General features: G+C 38.9%; 1 protein-coding gene across 10 annotated transcripts in view; it reads left to right on the top strand.

The window, feature by feature from the left end:
• The window catches only part of KDM4C (lysine demethylase 4C), a 416,633-nt gene that overhangs the window by 229,178 nt on the left and 162,992 nt on the right, over window positions 1-24,463 (top strand). For all 10 annotated transcript variants that reach the window (XR_009210974.1, XR_009210973.1, XR_009210972.1 and 7 more), the window contains one exon: window positions 22,777-22,958. Coding sequence is in view for 7 of the 10 variants with exons in the window: in XM_032138252.2 (XP_031994143.1) it covers window positions 22,777-22,958 (182 nt within the window). In the remaining 3 variants the exon portion in view is untranslated. The remainder of the gene's footprint in view (window positions 1-22,776; window positions 22,959-24,463) is intronic.

Genomic DNA, 24,463 nt, shown 5'->3' with positions numbered 1-24,463 from the left:
AATCATGGTAGCTTAAATCACTTATGGATTCAAGAGCGGAAATGCCCTGGATAAGGCAATCGGTAGTCCTTGAAATCAGCCATTAAAAAGTTAAATACCTCAATGTGTTACATACTGTCATATTAAAAGAAAAACATGAATCCTTGTCCAGGAAACAGTCTCCCTATATATGTGTATAGAAAAACATATTGTTTTAATTACCTGTAGAAATGTGATAAATTATATATTTAATATGTCAGCTCTTTCAGTTTTGTATCTCGACAGAATTGAAAATCTCTCTACCACTGTGCCAACTTCTAGAATTACCTCAAAGTTAAAATGCAGCTGACCCATTGTAGATGCCACTGGTGCCTTGGAGTTTGAGGGCTTTTGGAGCTGTGACATCACGTTGGGTCAGTAAGTGACTCCGTCTTAAGGACTAGCTTATTTAGGCTATGGTGGTTGTACAGGCTGTAGTGGTCCTGAGAGTGGTTTTTTTTTCTCCCACTCACAACAAAGGAATGATGCATACTGTTGTCTTCGGCACATTAATTAGAGAATGGGTTTTTTCCTAGGATTTTTTTTTTTTTTGGATTGCTGAGAAAGGAGTGTCGTGTGAGGAAGAAAAGAAGAAAGATCAAGACTAAGTCAGTTTAGGAGAAGTCACTAGTGAACTTAAATTTCCTAATCTTTGCTGTTTGTATTTCTGTTGCTTTATAAAACCATTCTTTGAAACATGAATGTGTGTACATACACCTGTATGGACACAGACACACACACACACACAATGTGCTATTTCTACACAGAGAATAGTTGCCATGGAGTTGAATAAGTTAAATGTCTCATAAAAGGGAATTGTTCAAGGGAAGCATGGTCATGGTGTAGCAATTCACTGAAACATTATGCAGCTATATAGAATGTTTTCAAAGTATCATCTTTAGCACTCTTGGGATAATGCCTCCAATATAAGGTTAAGTGGTAAAATACATTTCAGCTAGGTTTGTTTACATTGGAAATATTTTGAGGCAAGTAATTATCTTTTTATGGTTTCAGAAAGTACTTACACCTTTGCAGGTTTAAAACTTTTTTTTTTTTTTTGAGACGGCCGTCTCGCACTGTCACCCAGGCTGCAGTGCAGTGGCGCGATCTCAGCTCACTGCAAGCTCTGCCTCCTGGGTTCACACCATTCTCCTGCCTCAGCCTCCCAAGTAGCTGGGACTACAGGCGCCTGCCACCACGCCCGGCTAATTTTTTGTATTTTTGGTAGAGACGGGGTTTCACTGTGTTAGCCAGGATGGTCTCGATCTGACCTCGTGATCTGCCCACCTCGGCCTCCCAAAGTGCTGGGATTACAGGCGTGAGCCACCGTGCCCGGCCCTGCAGGTTTTAAATTTTAAAAATATATTTAGGGGGTACAAGTGCAGATTTATTACATGGATATACTGCAGAGTGGTGAAGTCTGGACTTTTAGTCTAACCATCACCTGAATAGTGTACATTGTACCCATGAGGTAATTAATTTGTCATCCCTCACCAACTTTGGTATCTGTATTTGTTGCCTTGCTGCCCATTTTGATGTCATTCAGACTCACAAATGTTTTAAGCCACGGCAAGCTTCTTCTCACTAGCATTCTCATCAGCAGCACTTTAATCGTGCTGACGCCAACTCCAGAACTTCCCTTGAAGTGACATTTGACTAATAATCATCCTGCATTGACATCAGTATCTGAACATGTGCTTTATCACACCACCGTCCCCCTTCTCCTGGCCTCATGGTGCATTGTTTGTTCTTTGAAGCTTTCATCCTGCACATGTGTGCATTTGTTTCCCAACATTTCTTATTTTACTACATTGTTTTCAATTAAAAATGGAAAAATTGTTTTCAATAAAAAATTTCCAGCTTTTCCTACTGTTGCTTCTAGTCTGCTCACTGCTTTTGTGCTTATTGTGCATCCAGTCCCCTTGGTTAAGAGATGAGGTTAATGATGTTTCTAATGCAATTGTAAACTAAGGACAAGCCGTGCTAGTGTACAGAGGACTTCGTGAACATGGCATTTGCTGACACAGTGATACCCGTCTGTTCAGCGATTCCCACCATGTGCTAGTGGTGAGTATAGCTAACATACTTGTGCTGACAGTGAAGTTTTGTTGGAGTCTGTGAAAGTTAACTGGAAATTTATAAGAAAATTGCAAGACTGTTATTAGGTGATTTTAATTTTATTTTTTATGCTGATAATTTTTCATATTTTCTGTGACAAACGTTTCTTTTATATTTGGCCAAGCAAGTGTTTTTTACAGAGTGTCAATATGATGGAGTAGGTTACCTGATAATACCCTAGGTATAAAACAACCAGAAATAATGGATAATATAAAATAAACAACTTTTATACTTGCATAGAGAGGCAAAAATAGCACAAAGGATAATATCTCTCCATGCCTACAAATCAGGGTCGGTCGGTTCCAGCACTCTACTATGTGATGACTCGGTGCCTGCGTTTACAAAGTAGTGATGGTAGCAGCACCTGCCACATGGAGGAATTGTTTTGAGGGTTAAAAAAGTGTTTGGCACATAATGACTGTTGTTGCTGTTGTAAGGAGGGGGAGAAAGTGACAGCTGATTGGTAAGGGAGAGCCAAGTTGTGGCCGTTTAGGAGAAATTTGCCAGGACCAGAATGGGTGCAGAGCGATCAGAACTAGGACACTAAAGGACCTCTCAGACATGCAGAGCTGGAGTCTTAAAAGCCTACACCTTTACTAAGTGCACACTTGAGAAAAAGTGGAAAACAAAATCAAGAAACAAACAAAAACAAGAGAGCTTGCTTGCCTGAAACTTAGGCTTGGTTGGTGAAGGGCAATATGATAGAAGAGAAAGTTATTCTAAGAATTCCTACCCTTGTGGTCAAGTTGATACCTCTTCTTCTAAGTGAGAAATTTAAAATGAAACTTAGGCTGGTGATTAATGCCTCTAGGGCATCTGGCACAAGCAGTTGCAAAATCTCTGAACACCCACTGAATAAAAGTCTGGTTGACTAACAGTCAATAGATTCTGGAATCTTGACTTTGTGCTTTATATGTTTTTTGACTTTGGGTAAGTCCTCTCTCTGGCCTCTTTCCTCCTGTGTAAAATGTGAGGCTTGGTCATGAATGGTAAGTGTTCCTAACCTGTAAGTTCATGTATGGATTTTGGGCATTTTGAATCCCCTGAAATAGCGTGTGGTGACAGGTTGAAGGCTGCTTTTCCAAAGAGCTGATTGCCATTAATCTAAAGTTTTATTTATAACTCTTCAACTATAATTTTATGTTTTCTAGAATAATTAACACAGAAAGTTGGAAAGATGCAGATAACCAAGTATACTGTGTTTAGTCAAGTGCAGAGGCAGCCTCATCTGTTAATACAAGTTTGGATATTGGCAATATTCAGATTAAAGCCCTGGTTTTGGGTCTGATTTTCTCTAATCTGAATTGTTCAAATAACTCTTCATCAGTCATCACTTCAGCAAGTGCACTACTGTAATGAGCTGTTAAGCATCTTTTTGAAATTAAAGACAGCTTACACCCTGATCCCTATCTCTGTAATGTCTGCATGCCTTGAGGATTAGATTAAGAGTGTATTTCAGGCAATGTTACAGTAATTTATTTCTTGGGAAGTCTGTATATATATAATATTTTATTCAGTAATGGATTGGATATAGAGACGGAAGAGGTGGAATTGGAGATCTTTCTTGGTGTTTAACCATCATTTAAGCCATCTAACCCAGGTTTTCTGTTATTTTGAAGAAAAAAATGTATACATTTATTCACTTTTAAGTAAGTGAAATCTCAGGAAGTCCCGTTTGACAAAATTTGATTACTTCCCTAAATGGTTTTCTCTAGTTCACATTTCTTTTATTAACAATTGTTTATAGGCTGGGTGTGGTGGCTCACGCCTGTAATCCCAGCACTTTGGGAGGACGAGGCAGGCGGATCACCTGAGGTCAGGAGTTCGAGACCAGCCTGGCCAACATCGCAAAACCCTGTCTCTACTAAAAATACAAAAATTAGCCAAGTGTGGTGGCGCACACCTGTAATCCCAGCTACTTGGGAGACTGAGGCAAGAGAATCGCTGGAACCTGGGAGGTGGAGGCTGCAGTGAGCTGAGATCATGCTATTGCACTCCCGCCTGGGCAACAGAGCAGGACTCTGGTTCCAAAAAACAAACAAACTGACAAACAAATAAACAACAACAACAAAAAAATTGTTTATAAGCAGTTGAATACTAAACTGGTCCTATGTGTGTTTTCCCAGGACTAGAACTGCCCACTGATTGCACTTCATTCTAGGTTGTTTTTTTTTTTCTGGCATTGCCTGGGATTTCCTATGGTATTTTCTGAGTACTTCACCCCGTGTCTTGTAGTCATTGTCCTGCTGGTACTTTTAGTACACAAGCTGGCTCTTAGACACTTTACAATTGTCCCTCAAACAAAAGGACATTACTTAGAAGTGGAATTTAGAAATAGAACTAGAAATCAAAGAATTAGAATTTAGAATTGGCTGTTGCCCTTTACCTTTTGTAGATAGGTGTTTGGGGAAAATTATGCCTTCCTGCTCCTGGCAAGCTGTTACTCTCTCTGTTTTAACTATATTGATGTAGATTTGCCGGTCTTAATTTTGTGTCTCTTATTTTAGGGATTTATTAAGTGAATATGTTGACTAAATATAATAATGATGTCTTTTTGATTCAGAAATTACAAATTTTCTTTTAAGTATTAAATATAAATCTTATTTTAAATATTAAAAACAATCTTTTGTTTTCCAGATGCTACTGGGTACATGACTGTCTGCTTTAGGGTAGGCAGGCTGCAACCTGGCTTAGTGAATAGGTACATCTCTCACTGAAAGTCTTTCCCCTCCGTAAAAAGTTCTTTTCCCTGCCAGTTTTGAAAAATAAATGCTGTTTGATGGCTGCTGCATGTCATGCTCCAAATGTTATTAATTTTTACATAATGATCTCTTTGTTCCATCAATTCTTTTTAGCTTGAGGTATTACTATACTTTCAAAATAAGCACGTTTATAGTTCTGTCTGTTCAAGCAATAAAACAGCAAATTCAGCAGATTGCTAAGTAGATCGGCTTGGAATGTTTGTTGATAGGTCACAGCCAGTGTTTTCCTGCGTTATGTGGACACAAAACATTAGATGTTGTTGGCACTCAGATAAAATGGATATTTTATCTAGTGCTTAGGTTTGTAATAATAATTTGGTGTTCTCAGTTTAGCTTGATTTCTGTCAGTAAATTCCACTGGAAGTCCCAGTGGCATTGATTCTTATTGTAGTATGGTGAATAAAAATCAAAACCACCTCACTTTTATTATGCTAGTGGCTTGGTCAGGTTTTGATTAAATTAGAGACAAAAATGCTGGCTTTATAGTTTATGTGATGCTGTTGCTTTCTGTATTTCTTAAGTTGAATTTTGAAACTTTTCTAAACAATGATTAGCATGAAATCTTAAGATCAGTTTTCTGAATGTGCTAAAAGCATGGAGATTGTAAGATGATAATAAAGAGTTTGATTCTTTTGAGTTCATGTATGCCTTGTCATTTTTTTTAAATTAACTTATAAATAAATTCAACCATAACCTTGTTACTCTTAAAGTCTTGTGGAGAACTACCCAGGAACAGATTTTGATAGCACAGTTTCATGGTGCATTCAATTCTTTAGAAAAATAATGACTGTATTAGGTTGTAATATATATGAAATTGTCAATATTTGAAATTTTTTTTACTCTATGAAAACTGCAATTTCATACAATCAGGTGTGTTCCTTTACATTTTTTTCAACCTGAACACAGTTTCTTTTTCTTGGAGACAGAATGTCTTAGCCTTATAGACCACTGAATTAGCACATATTTTGGTATACTTTTTCTTCATTGTTATTTTCACCTTTTCTTTGGTTGTAAAATTAGCTCTGGAGATGGAGAATCAGCATGGAAAGTTTATGTATATTTTAAATTTTAATATTGTGGTGACTTTATGTCTTCATATTCTTTGTTTTGCCACTGGCCAATGAAAACTTAGTCCTGGCTGGCAACATTCTGCAGGTTGGCATTTGTGCACGTTGGTCATGGAGGTTAAGTAACATGTCTAAGACTTCCAGCCAGTGAATGGTTAGAATGTGGCTCTCTTTATCAGCATTTTAATTTTCATAGAGTTTTTTAGTCCTTTTCCCTTTTGGAGGTGTTAGGTTCCCAGGCTTCAGAGAAATGGTGAGATGAGTATATCTTTATGCCTGTCAAGTGAACCTATAAATTCTGGACTGATATGCCATTGTTTTAGTGTTTATGTTCTTTGTTTTGTTTTACAGAGATTTTTGTTGTGTTTTAAAAAGTAGAAACTTAAGGAGAAATGATTGGCTAGGGTATGTATATGTGTTTGAGTATTACATAAATATTTCCATAGTTGTTGATAAAGTCTTTTCTTGAGGAGTAAATTTGATAATGCCTTCAAGTGAGTGAGCCATGCATCTGGGTTAAGAATCTTCTTGGGGACCCCCAAGAGCAGATTGAATCTTTCATGAGGTAGAGCTGACAGGACCATGTAATGTATTTTGAAGGGAAACGAGAGGAAGCAGATGTATAGCCTTGTTCTCTCCTTATTTCTGTATGCTCCCCTGAATAGTCCATGTCTTTATCTTCCTTAGTTGGTGTGATGGCCACCCTACTTGAAGTTCTCTCCTTAGCAGCTGTTTTGTGTGATCTGCCACGTGATAACTCCTATTAGTTGTTGGGTCAAAATATCTGTGATTCCTGCTGTCATTTACATAGATGACCAAAGCTGACATTTAAAAAATTTTTTTTTGGAATGGGGAACTTCTTTTTCATGTAGATTGCATCATGCTGGTGTTAATAGTTTCTTGCTTGGAGATCTTGTTTTGCCATTTTTTGACTTTGTATTATATATGCTGTTAATGAAATAGCTTATGAATCTGGAGGTTTTTCCCATAGTTTTTGTTTGTTTGTTTGAGACAGAGTCTTACTCCGTTGCCCACACTGGAGTGCAGTGGCACAATCTTGGCTCACTGCAGCCTTTGCCTCCTGGGTTCAAGTGATTCTCCTGCCTTAGCCTCCCGAGTATCTAGGACTACAGGCACGTACCACCACACCCGGCTAGTTTTTCTGTTTTTAGTAGAGACAGGGTTTCTCCATGTTGGCCAGGCAGGTCTCGAACTCCTGGCCTCAAGTGATCCTCCCGCCTCAGCCTCCCATGGTGCTGGGATTACAGGTGTGAGCCACCGCACTTGCCTCCCATGGGTAGTTTTGAACTCCATAAAGGAAAAGGGCTATTGCTTTTAATTTCTTATTTCCAGAATCTGTTATATTACCTAGCGTGTGGTGAATTTCATATGCTTAGTACCTATCTTTGTTTTTTAATTGTAAATCGACAATTTATAATTGTATAAATTTATGGGGTACAAAATGGTGTTACGTTTTATTAGTACAATGTGGAATAAGTTAGTTGACTTATGTGTCATCTTAAATACATAACATTTTGTGGTGAGAACATGAGAATTTTACTCTGTTAGCAATTTAAAAATGTATAATACTATTATTTCTCTTCAGATCATATGGCTCTTTCTCCTTTTTCGCCTTTTTTGTCTGTCTTTGATTTGATGCTCAGAATATGTTCCTTCTGGTGCCATGTTGACAGCTAAGTTTCCCAAGGATATGCCAGCTTTCTTTAGGAGTTTTCTTCTTCTCATTACTATCATGATATGAGAATTGACTGAGCTGGTTTCCTCCTATTTGTTGTATACATTACTAGTAACCATTACTTATAATTATTTTAGATGATGCTAGCATCATTTTTACTGGTAAGGCAATCGAAGCTCATAGACATGAATTCACTTGCCCTGGATCACAAAGCTAGTAAGTGGTAGATAACAGGCTTTAAATACTGTTTGTTCAGTTTCAAAGTTTACACTCTACACTCTTGTGTTTTAGATGGACTATTGCTATGTCTGCCAGGCTGGAGTGCGGTGGCATGATCTCGGCTCACCGCAGCCTCCATCTCCCAGGTTCAAGTGATTCTCCTGTCTCAGCCTCCCGAGTAACCGGGACTACAGGCGCCTGCCACCATTCTCGGCTAATGTTTGTATTGTATTTTTGGTAGAAACTGGGTTTCACCACGTTTGTGAGGCTGGTCTCGAACTCCTGACCTCAAGTGATCCACCTGCCTCGCCCTCCCAAACTGTCAGGATTACAGGCGTGAGCCACTGTGCCCAGCCTACTCTTTCAACACTAACAACCTCCCAAAATAGCTAGAATACTATTTAGTATTAGTAAAAGAAGTTGAAATGGCCACATAGAAATGTCTGATTATAGCCAGATACCTTTGTTAATAGTGTAGATAAACTTCCCAGCATTCCTTTTTTTTGTTCATGCGTGTTGTAAAATGTATATAAAATATGAGCTAATGTTCTGTAAGAAACTTAAGCCACACTGGTAATGCCATAGTTCCTGGTGAAATCCATCTCCTCAGAGGTAGCATAATTATCATGGGTGTTTTTTTTTTTTTTTTTTTTTTTTTTGGTAATAGGAATTTTGAAGGTGTGTCCTTTGGAATGTTTCTCTTATTTAAAGTGTATATAGAGTCAGTTGGAATGTATCCTTTTGAAATACTTTGGTATCAGTGTTATTGAGAGGTGATACATAAAGAACAAAACTATATACATCCATTTAATTTCTTAAGTGCTTTAGACTTTAAACTGTAGATTTCTCTGCTATCCATTATTACGTTAGCATTTTGGGGGAACTATAATGCAGAATTTGATTTTTTCTCAATGTCACCACTTCTTAGTAAAATCATACCTAAAGTCCTGTAATTTTTTTCTCTTTTGTAGTTTTGAACACAGCTTTATAAACATTTGAAGGTCAGCATTTCAAAAAAATACACTTAAATATAGTTTCATACATTATTCAGTACAGAAATTATAAAGTTCCCAAGTTTGAATCTTTGCCTTTTTGAGTATCTCACTTCTGCACATATCCCACCCCACTACACCCCCCATTCCCTGCAGGATGTTTGAAACCATGTATAAATGCCTCCCAGGACTAAGATTTTGCTCAAGTACCTGAAACGTAACAGATGCTGCTGTGCTCTTCATAGTAGAGAATGGTGCTGTACCAGCTAAAACACCTCACTGGAGCATCACCCCAAGCAGAGAATGAGTGCGGTGACTGGCGAAGGGAAATTATACTGTAGTGGAGTCGATAGCTTTTCTCATCTGCTGAGTTCCATCCACAAGTCCTGGCAGCAGCCCTTTCACAAATGGCCCGAATAATTTTCCTTAGGGACGTCACTTACATGTAACAAAATTTGTTCAAAGAGACTGTCCTGAGTGAGTGAATGAATCTGGCAAAAATCTGTTCTTAAGGCAAAGTATCCCCCAGTTCATAGTTCTCACCTAATATTATTTTGACAGCAGTTTTTAAAAAACTTTTAAGATGACATATTTTTATAATTATGAAAACTTAAAAAGCCTCTTTATTCCAGACATTTAACTTTTTTAATAGAATTGGCAATATTCCCTATATGCGGTTTTGTGCTCCCATTTTTTATTGATTATAATATTATATTCAACTAATATGTTGTATAATGTATATATTCATACGGTATATTTCATTAATCCTCAAAAGCATTTCTTCTAATGCATGCATTATATAGCTATGCTATAATTTATTTGCATTTTTTTTTTTTTTGAGACGGAGTCTTGCTCTGTCGTCCAGGCTGGAGTGCAGTGGCGCAATCTCGGCTCACTGCAAGCTTCCCCTCCCGGGGTCACACCATTCTCCTGCCTCAGCCTCTCCGAGTAGCTGGGACTACAGGCGCCCACCACCACGCCCGGCTAATTTTTTGTATTTTTTAGTAGAGACGGGGTTTCACTGTGGTCTCGATCTCCTGACCTCGTGATCTGCCTGCCTCGGCCTCCCAAAGTGCTGGTTTTACAAGCGTGAGCCACCGCGCCTGGCCTATTTATTTGCATATTTTAAAAAAGATTCTTTTGGATACTTTTGTAAAGGACATTAATTTATTTATTATCATCAATTATATTCAGTGATGTTTTTGAGTGAATGGGAGAATAAAGGCTTTTATTTTCCCTACAAGGCTAAACCTTTTGATGGAAATACTTATATATCGGAGATAACTTGGTGTCTGTCTAGATTAGCTCTGTTCTAATCTGTGTTGTCATCTTAAAAGGTTAGTATTTATGGCATACATTTTCAGAAATTTTCTGGATGGCTGCTGCGGGGTTCTGTCCTGTAGACTCTGACCCAGTGACTGATGAATAAAGGACACTGACACACAGATAGTCTGCTTTGCCAGTTCTACTGAGTGTCTGGGCCACTTAGTCACAGCCATGGCCCTGACCAGCCAGCGAGACTCACATTTATTCAGTAAAGATTAATTGACAAAGGCTTGAGTCAAGTCCATCAGAAGGTCTTCCTGAGTAGAAAGCAATTAAGCACCCATGGTAGAACAAAGGTTGGCATTAAGACATGAGTAGGCCAGGTGCAGTGGCTCACGCCTGTAATCCCAGCACTTTGGGAGGCCGAGGTGGGCAGATCATCTGAGGTCAGGAGTTTAAGACCAGCCTGACCAACATGGTGAAACCCCATCTCTACTAAAAATACAAAATTAGCCGGGCATGGTGGCGCATGCCTGTAATCCCAGCTACTCGGGAGGCTGAGGCAGGAGAATCGCTTGAACCCAGGAGGCGGAGGTTTCAGTGAGTCGAGATCAAGCCATTGCACTCCAGCCTGGGCAACAAGAGTGAAACTCTGTCTCAAAAAAAAAAAAAAAACCACATGAGTAAACAAGTGAGTTAGATAAACACCCCACATTCCTTTGTTTCTACTCTAATTTATTTAATTAAAGGTAAGGGGACGAGGCTGCCTTCAGCCAGATTTATTACTGAAATTATGCAAACTCTCAAGGCTTCCAAGAGGGTTTGTGGCTATTATAACTAAAATTTTTCCCACCAGCCTGACTGAACCCCCACAGACCTTTGCAGAGATTATGTTGGAGGCCTAGAGGGGAAGGATCATCATGTACTGAAGAAGTACTAGGTCGCGCATACCAGCAAATAGCAGCTTTATGGCTATCTCATATAACTTGTTGGAAAACTGAGACATTTAACTAATCTTGTACTTATTTTACAGATTGAGAAACAGGTTTAGAATCATCACCCAACCAAGACCGTATAGACTGCATGAATGAAGCATTATTTTAATTTATTCTGATAGGTTGGAGCAGAGCTCTACACTTAAAGCCATGCTTGTCTTAGAATAATTTGGTGTCCCTTGGACTCATGTTTTCAGATATATATTTTCTAGTGTGACTTTTTACTTTATGTAAAAGTCGTTTAAACTTTTGTATGAAAAGTAATATAAATTAATGTGTATAAAAAGCAACGAAAAATAAATAATCATTAAAATAAATACTGTATGTTTACACCGTTGCTAACATCTCAGGGTGACCCTCACCTTGGGAAGTTTTATTAATCTGCAGGAATACTGCAAATTAGTATAAGTAGAAAACTTTTGGAGATTCTCTGAATGTCTTAAGATACTCAAAGTGAATTTCAGCAGGCCTGACTTTCTTATTAGAATCAGAAAGTTTTTAGGATTTCCTGTGCGTCAAATTAATGGGGCCTCCCCTTCTCACAACATGTCCTGTGGGATTGAGTCTGTTCCAGGCAGACCTCTCTGACTGATGGGGAATCATTGCTTGAGCATCAGTGGTGATACTGATTGTCTATTTAATGATCAGTGACAAGACAGAAATCTAGCTATCCCTTTGAGGTGTTTGAAAAACAGAATTGTTTGTGGTCCTGAGGAGTGGGCAGTGTGATTTGAATGGCAAGCAGGGAGAATAGCTTTGGAGATACATTTAAGACACCTTGGAAAGGCTGAGAAGGGAGGGTTGTAAGCAGGCTGTGAATGGCTAATTACTGTGATTTTACCTATAGGTAATTGTAGAAGCAGAAGTTGTGGTCAGTTTCTTAATACCCAGCCGGCACACATATAAATCAGATATTTTCGTTTTAACTCATATTTCTTCTTGAGGACTATTCTTAGGCCCTGCTTGCATAGCTATTTCTGCTACCTTTGTCCATGAGTTTTTAATTCTGCCAGAAGTATTCAGAGTAAGAGGCGATGATTGGTTTCCTGGGTCTAAGTGAGAATGAATACTTTTAATACTACTATAAAAAAAATTTCAGTCTATTGTGTATATGATCCAGGAGTTTCATCTATAGGCAAGTTCGTTTATAAAATGAAACAATTTATAAAATAAATTTTTATTTTTATTGACATGGTGATTAAAAAATTTGAAAACAGCTATTGAAGGTATTGTTGGCAAGGTGGCAATATTTTCAACAGATTTCTTCAGTACATTTATCCAAGCTAGTATCTAGTTTCCCCATTTCCACCTCACAGTAGTGTTTGTTTAGGGGCTAGCCCTCTTACATAGGATGGCCCTTTTAGCCACTGCTTATGTTTCCTTTTTTAGGACAAAGTTCCTCATACCTTGGTGCCTGGTATCCTGGGCTTCTGTAAATTTAGAAAGGCTTACATAGATCTGAGGAACTGCTTTGTATTTAGGCTCATGGTTTTCTTGACTGCGTGTTACTTGCTACAAGGAATGACAATGTTTTTGTAAAAATCTTAGTCTAGGAGAACGGGTTTCCACCATGAAGTAAGAGGCTCACTCACTGAGGAAGAAAAAAATTAAGCGCTCTTGGCATAAAATCTTTGTTTTCTTCAATTTCTGGCAAACTTTGCAGACTTTCATGAAAGAACCTAGGGAGAAAAGGAGGCCTTTTTGCTGTGTTGATTCTTGTTTTCTTTTTGCTTAAGTATTTCAAGTTGATTAAGGCAAGCTAATTATGAAGTTACTGCTTGGCTTTAAGAGCGAAGCCTACGTCAGGTGTTTTTAAGACCTGTATTGTTTAGCAGTGACTCTTTGATACTAACACTTTTAGAAAAATGTACACATGTATATGCCAGTGGTTCTCACTCTTTTTGGTCTCAGGAAGCCTTATGTTCTTATCTCTTCTGAGGACCCGAAAGAAGGTTCTTTTATTTCCTTTTTTGTGGGTTTATTTTATTGATATTTACTTACTGGAAATCACACCAGGGAAAAATTAAATTATATTAATTCATTTAAAAATAGCAATAAAAACTACATTTACATAAACAGTTACATTTATTTTCATAAAAAATAATGATTTTCCCAAACCATAAAAAATAATTAGAAACATCAGCAAGGCAGTGGAATAGGACTTCACAGCGCTTGTCCCCGGGCAGAAACATCAATTTAACAACTATCAGTGCTCAAAAATGCCTTCAAAAGAGATACAGGAACCAGATGAGAGATGATGGCACCTGAGTGTAGCACAGACATGAAAAAAGATGCATTGAAGAGGTAGGAAGGACAGTTTTGCATTACCTGTATTACCACTCCCATAATCCCAGGTGGTACAGTGAGGGGAGGGATAGGGATACCTGTGTGGGAAGGAGAGTGACGTGAGAAACAGATTTTGCCTCAGATCCCAATCTAAGGTCTGTTGCAATGAAACCCAGCACCACACAGTCCCACAGCCCTGGATTCCTGGCTGGTACCTGCAGACTGAGCCTCCAGGATTGCTCCAGTGTCAGGCCATCTCTCAACCTCAAGACTAGCTCAAGTGTCAGGTCAGTACCCACATCCTTAGACTCCAGACTAGCACCCATGGAGCCACCTCCAAGTCTGCCTCAACAGTAGCATTTGCAGTCCCAGACTCCAGGCCCACGCCAGAGCCAAGATAACCCCCACAGACCCAGACTCCAAGCTGGTCCCCTGGTCTAGGATGTAGACCGGCACTTGTGGACCTGGGTTTCATGCCTGCCCTAGTGAACCCAGGGTACAGGTCTACCACAGAAGACCCTGGCATTGGGCCAACTCCCACAGACCAAACATCCAGGAACATCCCTGTGGATCCAGTTGACAGGACCACACCAGTGGGACATTGGTGCCAAGCTGGCCGCCAGGAACCCAAGTTCCTGGCCTAACTCAGTAGACCCAAGCTTCAGTTCTTACATGGTGGACTTAGGCTCCAGATCCAACCCCATGAACCCAGGTACCAGGCCAGCTCACAAACTGATGCAGACACAAGGCCGGAGGATTCCAGGAGCAAGCCTACCCTTGGACCATGCCAGATGGCCTGCCTAGAAAATTTGGATGGACTGACTGGTGAAGGGTTTTCCAAGCCAAAGCCAGTCTACAAAGGCTGGAATAAGTCACTGGTTCTTCAGATGCATGGATACCAACTCATGGTCACAAGAATCATGAATAATCAGAGAAACATGAAACCACTGACAGAACAAAATAAAACCTCAGTAACCAACAATAAAGATAGGTTTACAAACTGCCTAAAAGTAATTCAAAATAATAATCTTAAAGAAGCTCAATTAGCTGCAAGTGAATACGGATAGACAACTAAATGAAGTCAGGAAGACAATGCACAAACAAGTTGAGAATTTCAACAAAGAGATAGAAGCCATAAAAGAGAACCAAACATATTCTGGAGGTAAAGAACACAATAAATGAACTGAAAAGTTTCACAGAGGGCTTCAACAGTGGTCTCAAGTCAAAGAATCAGTGAACTTGAAGATAGGTCACTTGAAATTACGCAGAGAAAGAGAAAGAAAAAAGAATGACAAAGAATGAAGAAACTTGGTATGATTTCAGTGTGTTCCCTCTAATAAAATTTATGTTGAAATCTAATACTTATTGTGGTGGCATTAAGAAGTGAGACCTTCTGTTGAACAGCTGCAGAATACACATTCTTCTGAAGCATACCTGGGACATTGTTCAGGATAGATCATATGTTAGGCCACAAAACACATTTTACTAAACGTAATAAGACTGACATCATGCCAAGTATATTTTCTGACCACGGTGTTATGAAACTGGAAGCCAATAACAAGGAATTTTGGAAAATTCACAAATACATGGAAATTAAGAATATGCTCCTGTGAATAATCAACAAGTTAAGGAAGAAATTTAAAGGGAAATTTAAAAACATCTTTACACAAATGGAAAGGGAAACATAACGTAACAAAACTTAGAAAATGCAGCAAAAGCCATTTGAAGAAGAAAGTTTTTAGCAATAAATGCATACACCAAAAAAAAAAAAAAAAAAAAAAAAAAAGGATTTCAACCTAATATTACACCACAAGGAATTAGAAAAAGAAGAACAAACTAAGCCCAAAGAAAGTAGAAGGATGGAAATAATAAAGAGCAGAGCAGAAATAAATGAAATAGAGACTAGAAAAACAGTACGAAGTTCAATAGATATCTTTTCTGGGAAGATAAAATTGACAAACTTTTAGTTAGATTAAGGAAAAAAGACGAAAAAAATCAGAAATGAAAGAAGAGACATTACAACTGATAGCACAGAAATACAGAGGATCATATTAATAAAAGACTAAACAGTTGTAACAACACTTAGGGTAACCGAGAATCAGTGCATAAATTCTGAAGACACAAATCATCTACCAACACTAAATCATGAAGAAATAGGAAATCTGAACAGACTAGAAATGAATAAGGAGTTGGAATCAGGAAACTCTTCCATAAAGAAAAGCCCCAAACCTGATTACTGCCGAGTTCTACCAAACAGTTGAACTAAAACCAATCCTCAAACCATTCAGAATATCGAAAAGGAAGGAATAGTTCCAAATTCATTTTGTGAGGCCAGCAATACCCTAATGCCAAATCCACACAGGAGCTCTGCAAGAAATAATGAAGGCCAAAAACCACATGATCATCTCAATAGCTGTAGAAAATCATTTGATAAAATTTCAGATTCTTTCGTGATATAAAATAATTCTCAGCAAATTAGGTATGAAAGGAACGTACTTTAATGCAATAAAAGCCAAATACAACAAGCCCAAAGCTAACATCATTGTTGATGAAAAATGGGTATTTTCTTCTAAGATCAGGAACATAACAAGAATTCCCACTCTTGCCACTTCCATTAACATGATACTGGAAGTTTAGCCAGATCAGTTAGGCAAGATAAATAGATAAAAGACATGTAGTTAGCAAAGGAATAAGCTAAATTGTATCTTTTTGCAGATGATATGGTCTTATATATAGAAAACCCCAAAGATGCCACCAAAAAACTGTAAGAACTAATAAATCAGGAAAGTTGTAGGATACAAAGTCAACATACAAAAATCAATATCATATCCATATACTTACAGTGACTTCTGAAAAATCAAGAAAACAATTCCACTTACAGTAGCGTCAAAAAAAATAAATTCCTTAATGAATTTATTGATTTAACTTTTAAGTTCAGGGGTACATGTGCTGGTTTGTTACATAGGTAAACTTGTGTCATGGAGTTTTGTGGTACAGATTATTTCATCACCTTGGTATTAATCCTAATGAGAGATGACAGCGTGCTGGCAGGCCTCACAGCCCTCGCTCGCTCTGGGCGCCTCCTCCGTCTTGGAGCCCACTCTGGCCGCGCTTGAGGAGCTCTTCAGCCCGCCGCTGCACTGCGGGAGCCCCTTTCTGGGCTGGCCAAGGCTGGAGCTGGCTCCTTCCGCTTGCACAGGGGTGTGGAGGGAGAGATGCGGGCGGAAACCCCGGCTGCGGGCGGTGCTTGTGGGCCAGCGCGAGTTCTGGGTGAGCATGGGCTCTGCGGGCCCCACACTCGGAGCGGCCGGCCGGCCCTGCCATCCCGGGGCAGTGAGGGGCTTAGCACCTGGGCCAGCAGCTGCTGTGCTCGACTTCTCGCTTGGCCTTAGCTGCCTCCCAGCGGAGCAGGGCTCGAGACCTGCAGCCAGCCATGCCTGAGCGTCCCCACTGCTGTGGGCTCCTGTGCAGCCCAAGCCTCCCCGACGAGCGCCGCCCCCTGCTCCACGGCGCCCAGTCCCACCCACCACCCAAGGGCGGAGGAGTGCGGGCGCACTGCAGGCGCACGGAGTGGGACTGGCAGGCATCTCCACCTGCAGCGCTGGTGCGGGATCCATTGGGTGAAGCCAGCTGGGCTCCTGAGTCTGATGGGGACTTGGAGAACCTTTATGTCTAGCTAAGGGATTGTAAATAGACGAGTCATCACCCTGTGTCTAGCTCAGGGTTTGTGAATGCACCATTCGACACTCTGTATCTAGCTACTCTGGTGGGGATTTGGAGAACGTTTGTGTCCACACTCTGTATCTAGCTAATCTAGTGGGGAGGTGGAGAACTTTTGTGTCTAGCTCAGGGATTGTAAACGCACCAATCAGCACACTGTCAAAACGGACCAATCAGCTCTCTGTAAAATGGACCAATCGGCTCTCTGTGAAATGGACCAATTAGCAGGATGTGGGTGGGGCCAGATAACAGAATAAAAGCAGGCTGCCCTAACCAGCAGTGGCAGCCGTCTCGGGTCCCCTTCCATTCTATGAAGGCTTTGTTTTTTTTTGCTCTTTGTGATAAATCTTGCTACTGGTCACTCTTTGGGTCCCCACTGCCTTTATGAGCTGTAACACTCACTGGAAGGTCTGCAGCTTTACTCCTGAGCCAGCCAGACCACGAACCCACTGGGAGGAACGAACAATTCCAGACGTGCCGCCTTAAGAGCTGTAACCTCACTGCGAAGGTCTGCAGCTTCGCTCCTGAGTCAGCGAGACCATGAACCCACCGGAAGGAAGAAACTCTGAACACATTCAAACATCAGAAGGAACAAACTCTGGACACGCCGCCTTTAAGAATTGTAACACTCACCGTGAGGGTCCGCGGCTTCATTCTTGAAGTCAGTGAGACCAAGAACTCAGCAATTCCGGACACACTAATACCCGTTATTTTTCCTCATTCTCTCCCTCTTCCAACCTTTCACCCTCTGAAAGGTCCCAGTATGTGTTGTTCTGCTTGTGTGCCCATGCGTTCTTATCATTTAGCTTTCACTTAGTGAGAACATGCAGTATTTGGTTTTTTGTTTCTGTTAATTTGCTAAGGGTAATGGCCTCCAGCTCCATCATGTTCCCACAAAGAAAATTAATCTCCTTTTTTATGACTGCATAATATTCCATGGTATATAGGTACCACATTTTCTTTATCCAGTCCATCATTGATGGGTATTTAGGTTGATTCCATGTCTTTGCTCTTGTGAACAGTGCTGCTGTGAACATATGTGTGTGTGTGTCTTTATCATGCACTTTTATGTGCTTTATATTGCTTTGGGTATTTACCCAGTAATGGGATTGCTAAGTTGAATGGGATTTCTGTTTTTAACTCTTTGAGGAATCACTACACTGTCTTCCACAATGGTTGAGACATCACTACACTGTCTTCCACAATGGTTGAATTAATTTACACTCCCACCAACAGTGTGTTAGCGTTCCTATTTCTCCATGACTTCGCTCTCATCTGTTGTTTTTTGACTTTTTAGTAACAGCCATTCTGACTGGTGTGGAGATGGTATCTCATTGTAGTTTTGATTTGCATTTCTGTAATGATGAGTGATGTTGAGCTTTTTTTCATATGCTTGTTGGCCATATGTATGTCTTCTTTTGGAAGGTGTCTGTTCATGTAATTTGTTTAGTTTTTAATGGGGATTGTTTTTCTTCCTGTAAATTTGATTAAGTTCCTTATAGATGCTGAATATTAGACCTTTGTCAAATGCATAGTTTGCAAAAGTTTTCTCCCATTCTGTAGTTTGTCTTTTCACCCTATTGATAGTTTCCTTTGCTGTGCAGATGCGTTTTAGTTTAATCGTATCACGTTTGTCAGTTTTTGCTTTTGTTGTAATTGTACCCCAAAAGCACAGGCAACAAAAGCAAGAATATATACATGGGATTTTATGAAACATGCTTCTGCAAAGGAAAGGAAGAAAGAAACAGAGTAAAGAGACAAACTACAGAATGTGGGAAATTATTTGCAAACCATATCTCTGATAAGTTGTCAATCTCCCAATATTGATATTATATAAGGATATGTAATATCCTTATATATATGCCAATATATAAGGAACTTAAATAAATAGCAAGAAAACAATTAACTGGATTAAAATTGGGCAAAGGACCTGAATAGATGTTTCTCAGCAGAAGACATATGGATGGCCAACAGTTATATGAAAAAACACCCGACATCACAGCTCATTAGGAAAGTGCAAATGAAAACCTCACTTCTTATCCCTGTTAGAATGGCTATTATCAAAAAGACAACAAGAGTTGGTTAGGATATAGAGAAATGGAAACCTTTGTACACTGTTGGTGGGAATGTAATGTACAGCCATTATGGGTAACAATATGAAGATTCCTGAAAAAAATTAAAAATAGGTCTACCATTTGATCCAGAAATCCCCATTTGGGTATATGTCCGAAGGATATAAGAGAAATGAAATCAGTAAGTCAAAGAGATATCTGCACTTATATGTTCATTCAGCATTATTCACAATAGCTACAATATGAAATCAGTCTCAAGTGTCCATCAATCAAGGAATGGATAAGGAAAATGTGGTATGCGTACACAGTCCAGTACTGTTCAACCTTATAAAAGAAGGAAATCCTGACATGTGCTGCTCCATGGATGAACCTGGTGGACATTATGTTAAGTGAATTGAGCCAGGAACAGAAAGACAGATACCACATGATCTCACTTATAAGTGGAATCTAAAAAAGTCAAACTTGTAAAAGCAGAGAGTAGGGTGTAGTTACCAGGGGCTGCAGGTTGGGGAGATGTTAGTTATATTTTTTTGCAAATGTCTTTAGTACTGGATTTAATAAAAGACAGCTGGATTCTTTATTACTTCTGCATTCAATCTCTTGCACTATGTTGTTTTGATTGAAGAATGTGATGAAAATTTTGGCTTCCCACAGATAATGTGGTTGGAATGGGAGCAAGCAGTATTTTAGTAACCTTTCTAGATAGTTATGGACATTCTTCTTTGACTCTTTATCAAAACCTGACAAACAGTAGTTTAGTTTCAATGTGGAACCTAAAATCATATCAATGAACTTTTTGTACTCTATTAAGCTGAAAGTTCATTGGTATGTCTTGCATTTTAAGTGGCTTTTTAATCCATGCATGATTTTTACTACTGTGCATTAGTAAACAACGATGTGAGTTATCCAGATCTTTTAGATGTTGATGCATCTCTTTATATGATATAAAAAATTACATCCATCATTATTATCACTTCCACCAGAGACAGATTTAAGCATTTGGAATCTGTTGAGCTTACAATAGTGGATACAAATTTTCCAGAAATTTTAATTGTGACTCATAAGCTTGACTTTTATCATTGTTGACAAATACTCTAGTTGTTTTTTAAAAAATTGACAGGTTTTCTTTGTTTATTTTCAAGAAAATTCCTGCCAGCCACCCAAGTCTGAATGACTGTAGTTTGTCTGCTAATAATTTTTTTCATGGAAAAAGTGGCGTCCCATGAAAATGGCAAGTAATTCAACCCGCAATTCAATTAATTGCACAAGTGCTTTTTTAAAGACCACTCTTGAACTTCAGTGTGTACCGAAATACTTTATGCATACATTCCTTTTTTTCACAGATTTAATAAAATTGATGCTTTTTTTCCCATCAAAGGCGTTATTAAGAGAAACTGCCTTTTTGTTACCTCTGTAAGTATGAGATAGTCAATATAATGATTCCTCTGGTGCCACTTTCTTGATTCATGCTGAGACACCAACAATTTTACTCTGTACTGCTTTTGTATCACCGTTACAAATCTCAAATGGGTAACATAGTCAAATCACGGGTGTTATTATGAAAGTAGTTTTGACTATATAGATTCCATGCAACAGGATTGTGCATCCCCTGGAGTTCACAGATCATATTTTGAGAACTGTGGTTATCTTTCAATTCCAGTTGACTCCTTGAACATCATTGGTTTGAATTGTTTGAGTCTACTTACATGCAATTTTTTTCGAGAAATACTTTAGAACATTTCTCATAGACTCAGAGCAATTTGAAAAGACTCACAAATGATCATGTAGCCTAGAAATATTTAAAAAATTAAGAAAAAGAAATGAATGCTTAAAATATGTGCAGATACAGACTGTTTTATCATTTACTACTATAAACATAAATCTATTATAAAAAGTTAAAATTTGTCACAACATATGCACACAAACATGGATGTAACCAAATATAAAGGTGCGGTATTAAATCATAAATGCATAAAATTAGCTGTAGTATATCCTGTGCTATAATAATTTTTTAGCCGTCTCTTTGCTATTATGGTGAGGCCAAGTGCTACGAGAAATAGTTTACATTTAGAGTCAGATTACTTCATTGCAAATATAGGCAAAGATTCTTAGCTTTTGTTTTGTTTTCAAATACTCTACCCATGGGTGAATACCAAATGTTCTCCATTGTAAAAATAATAAGAACAACAACCATGATAACGTGATTATTATAATAATAATGCCACTCTTTGTGCTACAGTTGGCATTTGACATATTTTGAATTATTTTCAGTCTCATTCAGTCTTTCCCGTTTTGCCATCAGTGCAAATCTAATTTGACTTTTTCTAAAACAGGTAAGTCAACATGGCAAGAGCTGGAACACACTCACCAGTGGTTTGTAGTTAAGCACATTGCTCTACAGTATTCATTTATCAGACTTTGAAAGCTACTCATGCAGATGTTTAGAATGTGTCACAGCCCTAGACACTGGGTGCAGCTTTTATTCTGGCCACTTGCTCTGATGTACTGCCCTCTGCTGTATGCATGAAGAGTATTTTTCTAACATGTTTGTCTTTCTGTATTTTTTCTGGTGCTCTGTAAGATTTTATAAAGTGCTGTTCTTGTGGAGTAAAGAAATACACATTTTAGGCCAGGCTCGGTGGCTCATGCCTATAATCCCAGCACTTTAGGAGGCTGAGGTGGGTGGATCACCTGAGGTCAGGAGTTCCAGACCAGCCTGGCCAACATGGTGAAACTCCATCTCTCCTAAAAATAAAAACAGATTCGCCAGGCGTGGTGGTGGGTGCCTGTAATCCTAACTACTCAGAAGGCTGAGGCAGTAGAATGGCTTGAACCCTGGAGGCAGCGGTTGCAGTGAGCTGAGATTGCACCATTGTACTCCAGCCTAGGCACGAAGAGCAAAACTCCATCTTAAAAAAGAAAAAAAGAAAGAAAAAGAAATATACATTTTAAAGACTTGACCCTCTAGGGGTATTTTATGAGAAGATCTGACTAGGGATTTTCTTTTATATCCGTGTAATGCCAGTATATTGCTTGGCACTTTATAGCTGCTCTGTAAATGTTAATTGTAATAAATTCTTGAACCTAGAATTTAATTCAGTGAAGTCCAATTAAACTTTTATTGAGCCGTGTACAATGTTAGATGAAGAAAGTAAAAATATTGGCAAAGTAGTTTCTGGATTGTGAATTCCTCTGATAACTAGAAGATAATCTCATACGCATAAACTTATTTTAGTATTGGAGCTTTTACCGTAGCAGTAGAGACACGGAAGAAGTAATGTGGGAAGGAGGGAACAGTGTAATTATTTCTGGTAGGGATAAGGAGGGTCACAAAATGAGGGTGGTTGTCTGGCCGTGGGATCTGATCTAGTCTTTGAGGCTTGAGGAGGATTATAAGGCAACTTCCCTTATCCTGGCTCTCTCAGGATGTATTTGAAAGACAAAGTAGGTTTGGTTTCAGGCCTTAATATCACAGATTCTGTGGAGTGTTTGCTGCTTTTGTACTCAGGGTAATTATTTTCCCTGGTTCCCATGCTCATGGTATTTTCCTGCCTTCTCCCTTAAGAATTGCCTGAGGTTCTGTCCATTGAGGAGGAAGTGGAAGAAACAGAGTCTTGGGCGAAACCTCTCATCCATCTTTGGCAGACGAAGTCCCCTAACTTCGCAGCTGAGCAAGAGTATAATGCAACAGTGGCCAGGATGAAGCCGCACTGTGCCATCTGCACTCTGCTCATGCCGTACCACAAGGTAAAGGAGCCTGCTGTCATAGTTCCCTTCACTGCTGTGCCTTCCGTGTGACCACATACCACAAGATCACTGTAAAGTGTTGTGGGCTTCCTTTGCACATAAGAAGGAAGACATCCGTAGGTAGCTGATGGCTTTCATAGAACCACAAATGTTTCTACATCATCCTTGAGAGACACTTTTCTGAAAGTACTTCATCTTTTCCTTTTGAGATAGGGTCGTGCTCTGTTGCCCAGGCTGAAGTGCAGTGGCACAATCATGACTCTGTGCAGGCTTGTACTCTGGCTCAGGCGATCCCTCTGCCTCAGCTTCCACAGTAGCTACGACCATAGGTGTGAGCCACCACACCTGCCTAATTTTTTAAATTTATTTTTTAATTTTTGTAGCGACTGGGTCTTACTATGTTGCCTAGGCTAGTCTTGAGCTCCTGGCCTCAAGCGATCCTTCCACTTTGGTCTCCCAAATCTTTTTTGAGTATCTTATTTTATTTCACGGGAGGGTTACTTTCAACTTTGCTATCTCTTTTACTAAGAAACACAGAACTTAAAGCTTACAAATAGTAGAAGGTTTCAAAGAGAGAACTTAATCTGTTTTTTTTTTGTTTGAAAATGTCATTCTCAAATGATAGAAATGTCAGCCCTAGGTCCAAATTTTAAGTGTCTCTTTTCACCTTCCCATGTGGAACATGCAAAAGACACAGCCAAGACTCACTACAAACTCAATTTTCCAGTTCATCCTCATCAGCTGGCTGTGCGTGATGTTGTTTTCAGCATCATTCCATAGATATTATACTGATAGCGCCTCAGCTAATGGCGGGTCACAGTCCTCAGCACTCGAACAGTTGAAATGATCTTTAGGAATCTCGTAAAGGTGGAACTATGTGGTTCGTTTTAAGGTACAATATATTATGAAGTATATTGACATGAACATTGTGTTTTGGGTTATATTTTTATTTATAGAAGCAAATATTTTATTCAAGATTACGTCTGCCTTAGAGTTCCTTATAAAAATAAACTGTTCTGTTCAGACATTTCAGAGCAAGAAAATGTGTGATATCTCACATTTTCAGACCTTTGTAACAGAGGAAATTATTTATTCCCTTCATGTTTTTTAATGTGGCACTGGTGAGTGACAAACATTTTTTTTCTCTTCCTTTAGTCATTAAATTTCTGGGTTTTAACTACTTACTGATTCTTATTTCTATATTATAATCTCTATATTTCTCAATAATTAAAAAATTCAAACTAAAATCATAAGATTTGTGGAGATTTAATATAATACAGTATAAAACATAAAGTAATATAAAATCTGTAAGGTAATTCATTACTTATACTTTCAAGTAAATACTAAACTTTTTTATATCTTTTGGTGTGAGGTGATAATTTTGTTTGATACATTATCCTTTCTTATTTAGTGACATGTGCCACTTATCTCTCACTTGCTTTCAAATACTGTGATGAGGCAAAAATTCTTAAAGCCTCTCTTAATACTGCTACACAGATTAAAAC

Source organism: Hylobates moloch, unplaced genomic scaffold, assembly GCF_009828535.3.
Source record: "Hylobates moloch isolate HMO894 unplaced genomic scaffold, HMol_V3 SCAFFOLD_19, whole genome shotgun sequence".
Classification (NCBI taxonomy): domain Eukaryota; kingdom Metazoa; phylum Chordata; class Mammalia; order Primates; family Hylobatidae; genus Hylobates; species Hylobates moloch.
Note: the sequence above shows the minus strand (reverse complement) of the source record. Positions and strands in the feature narration are given on the sequence as shown.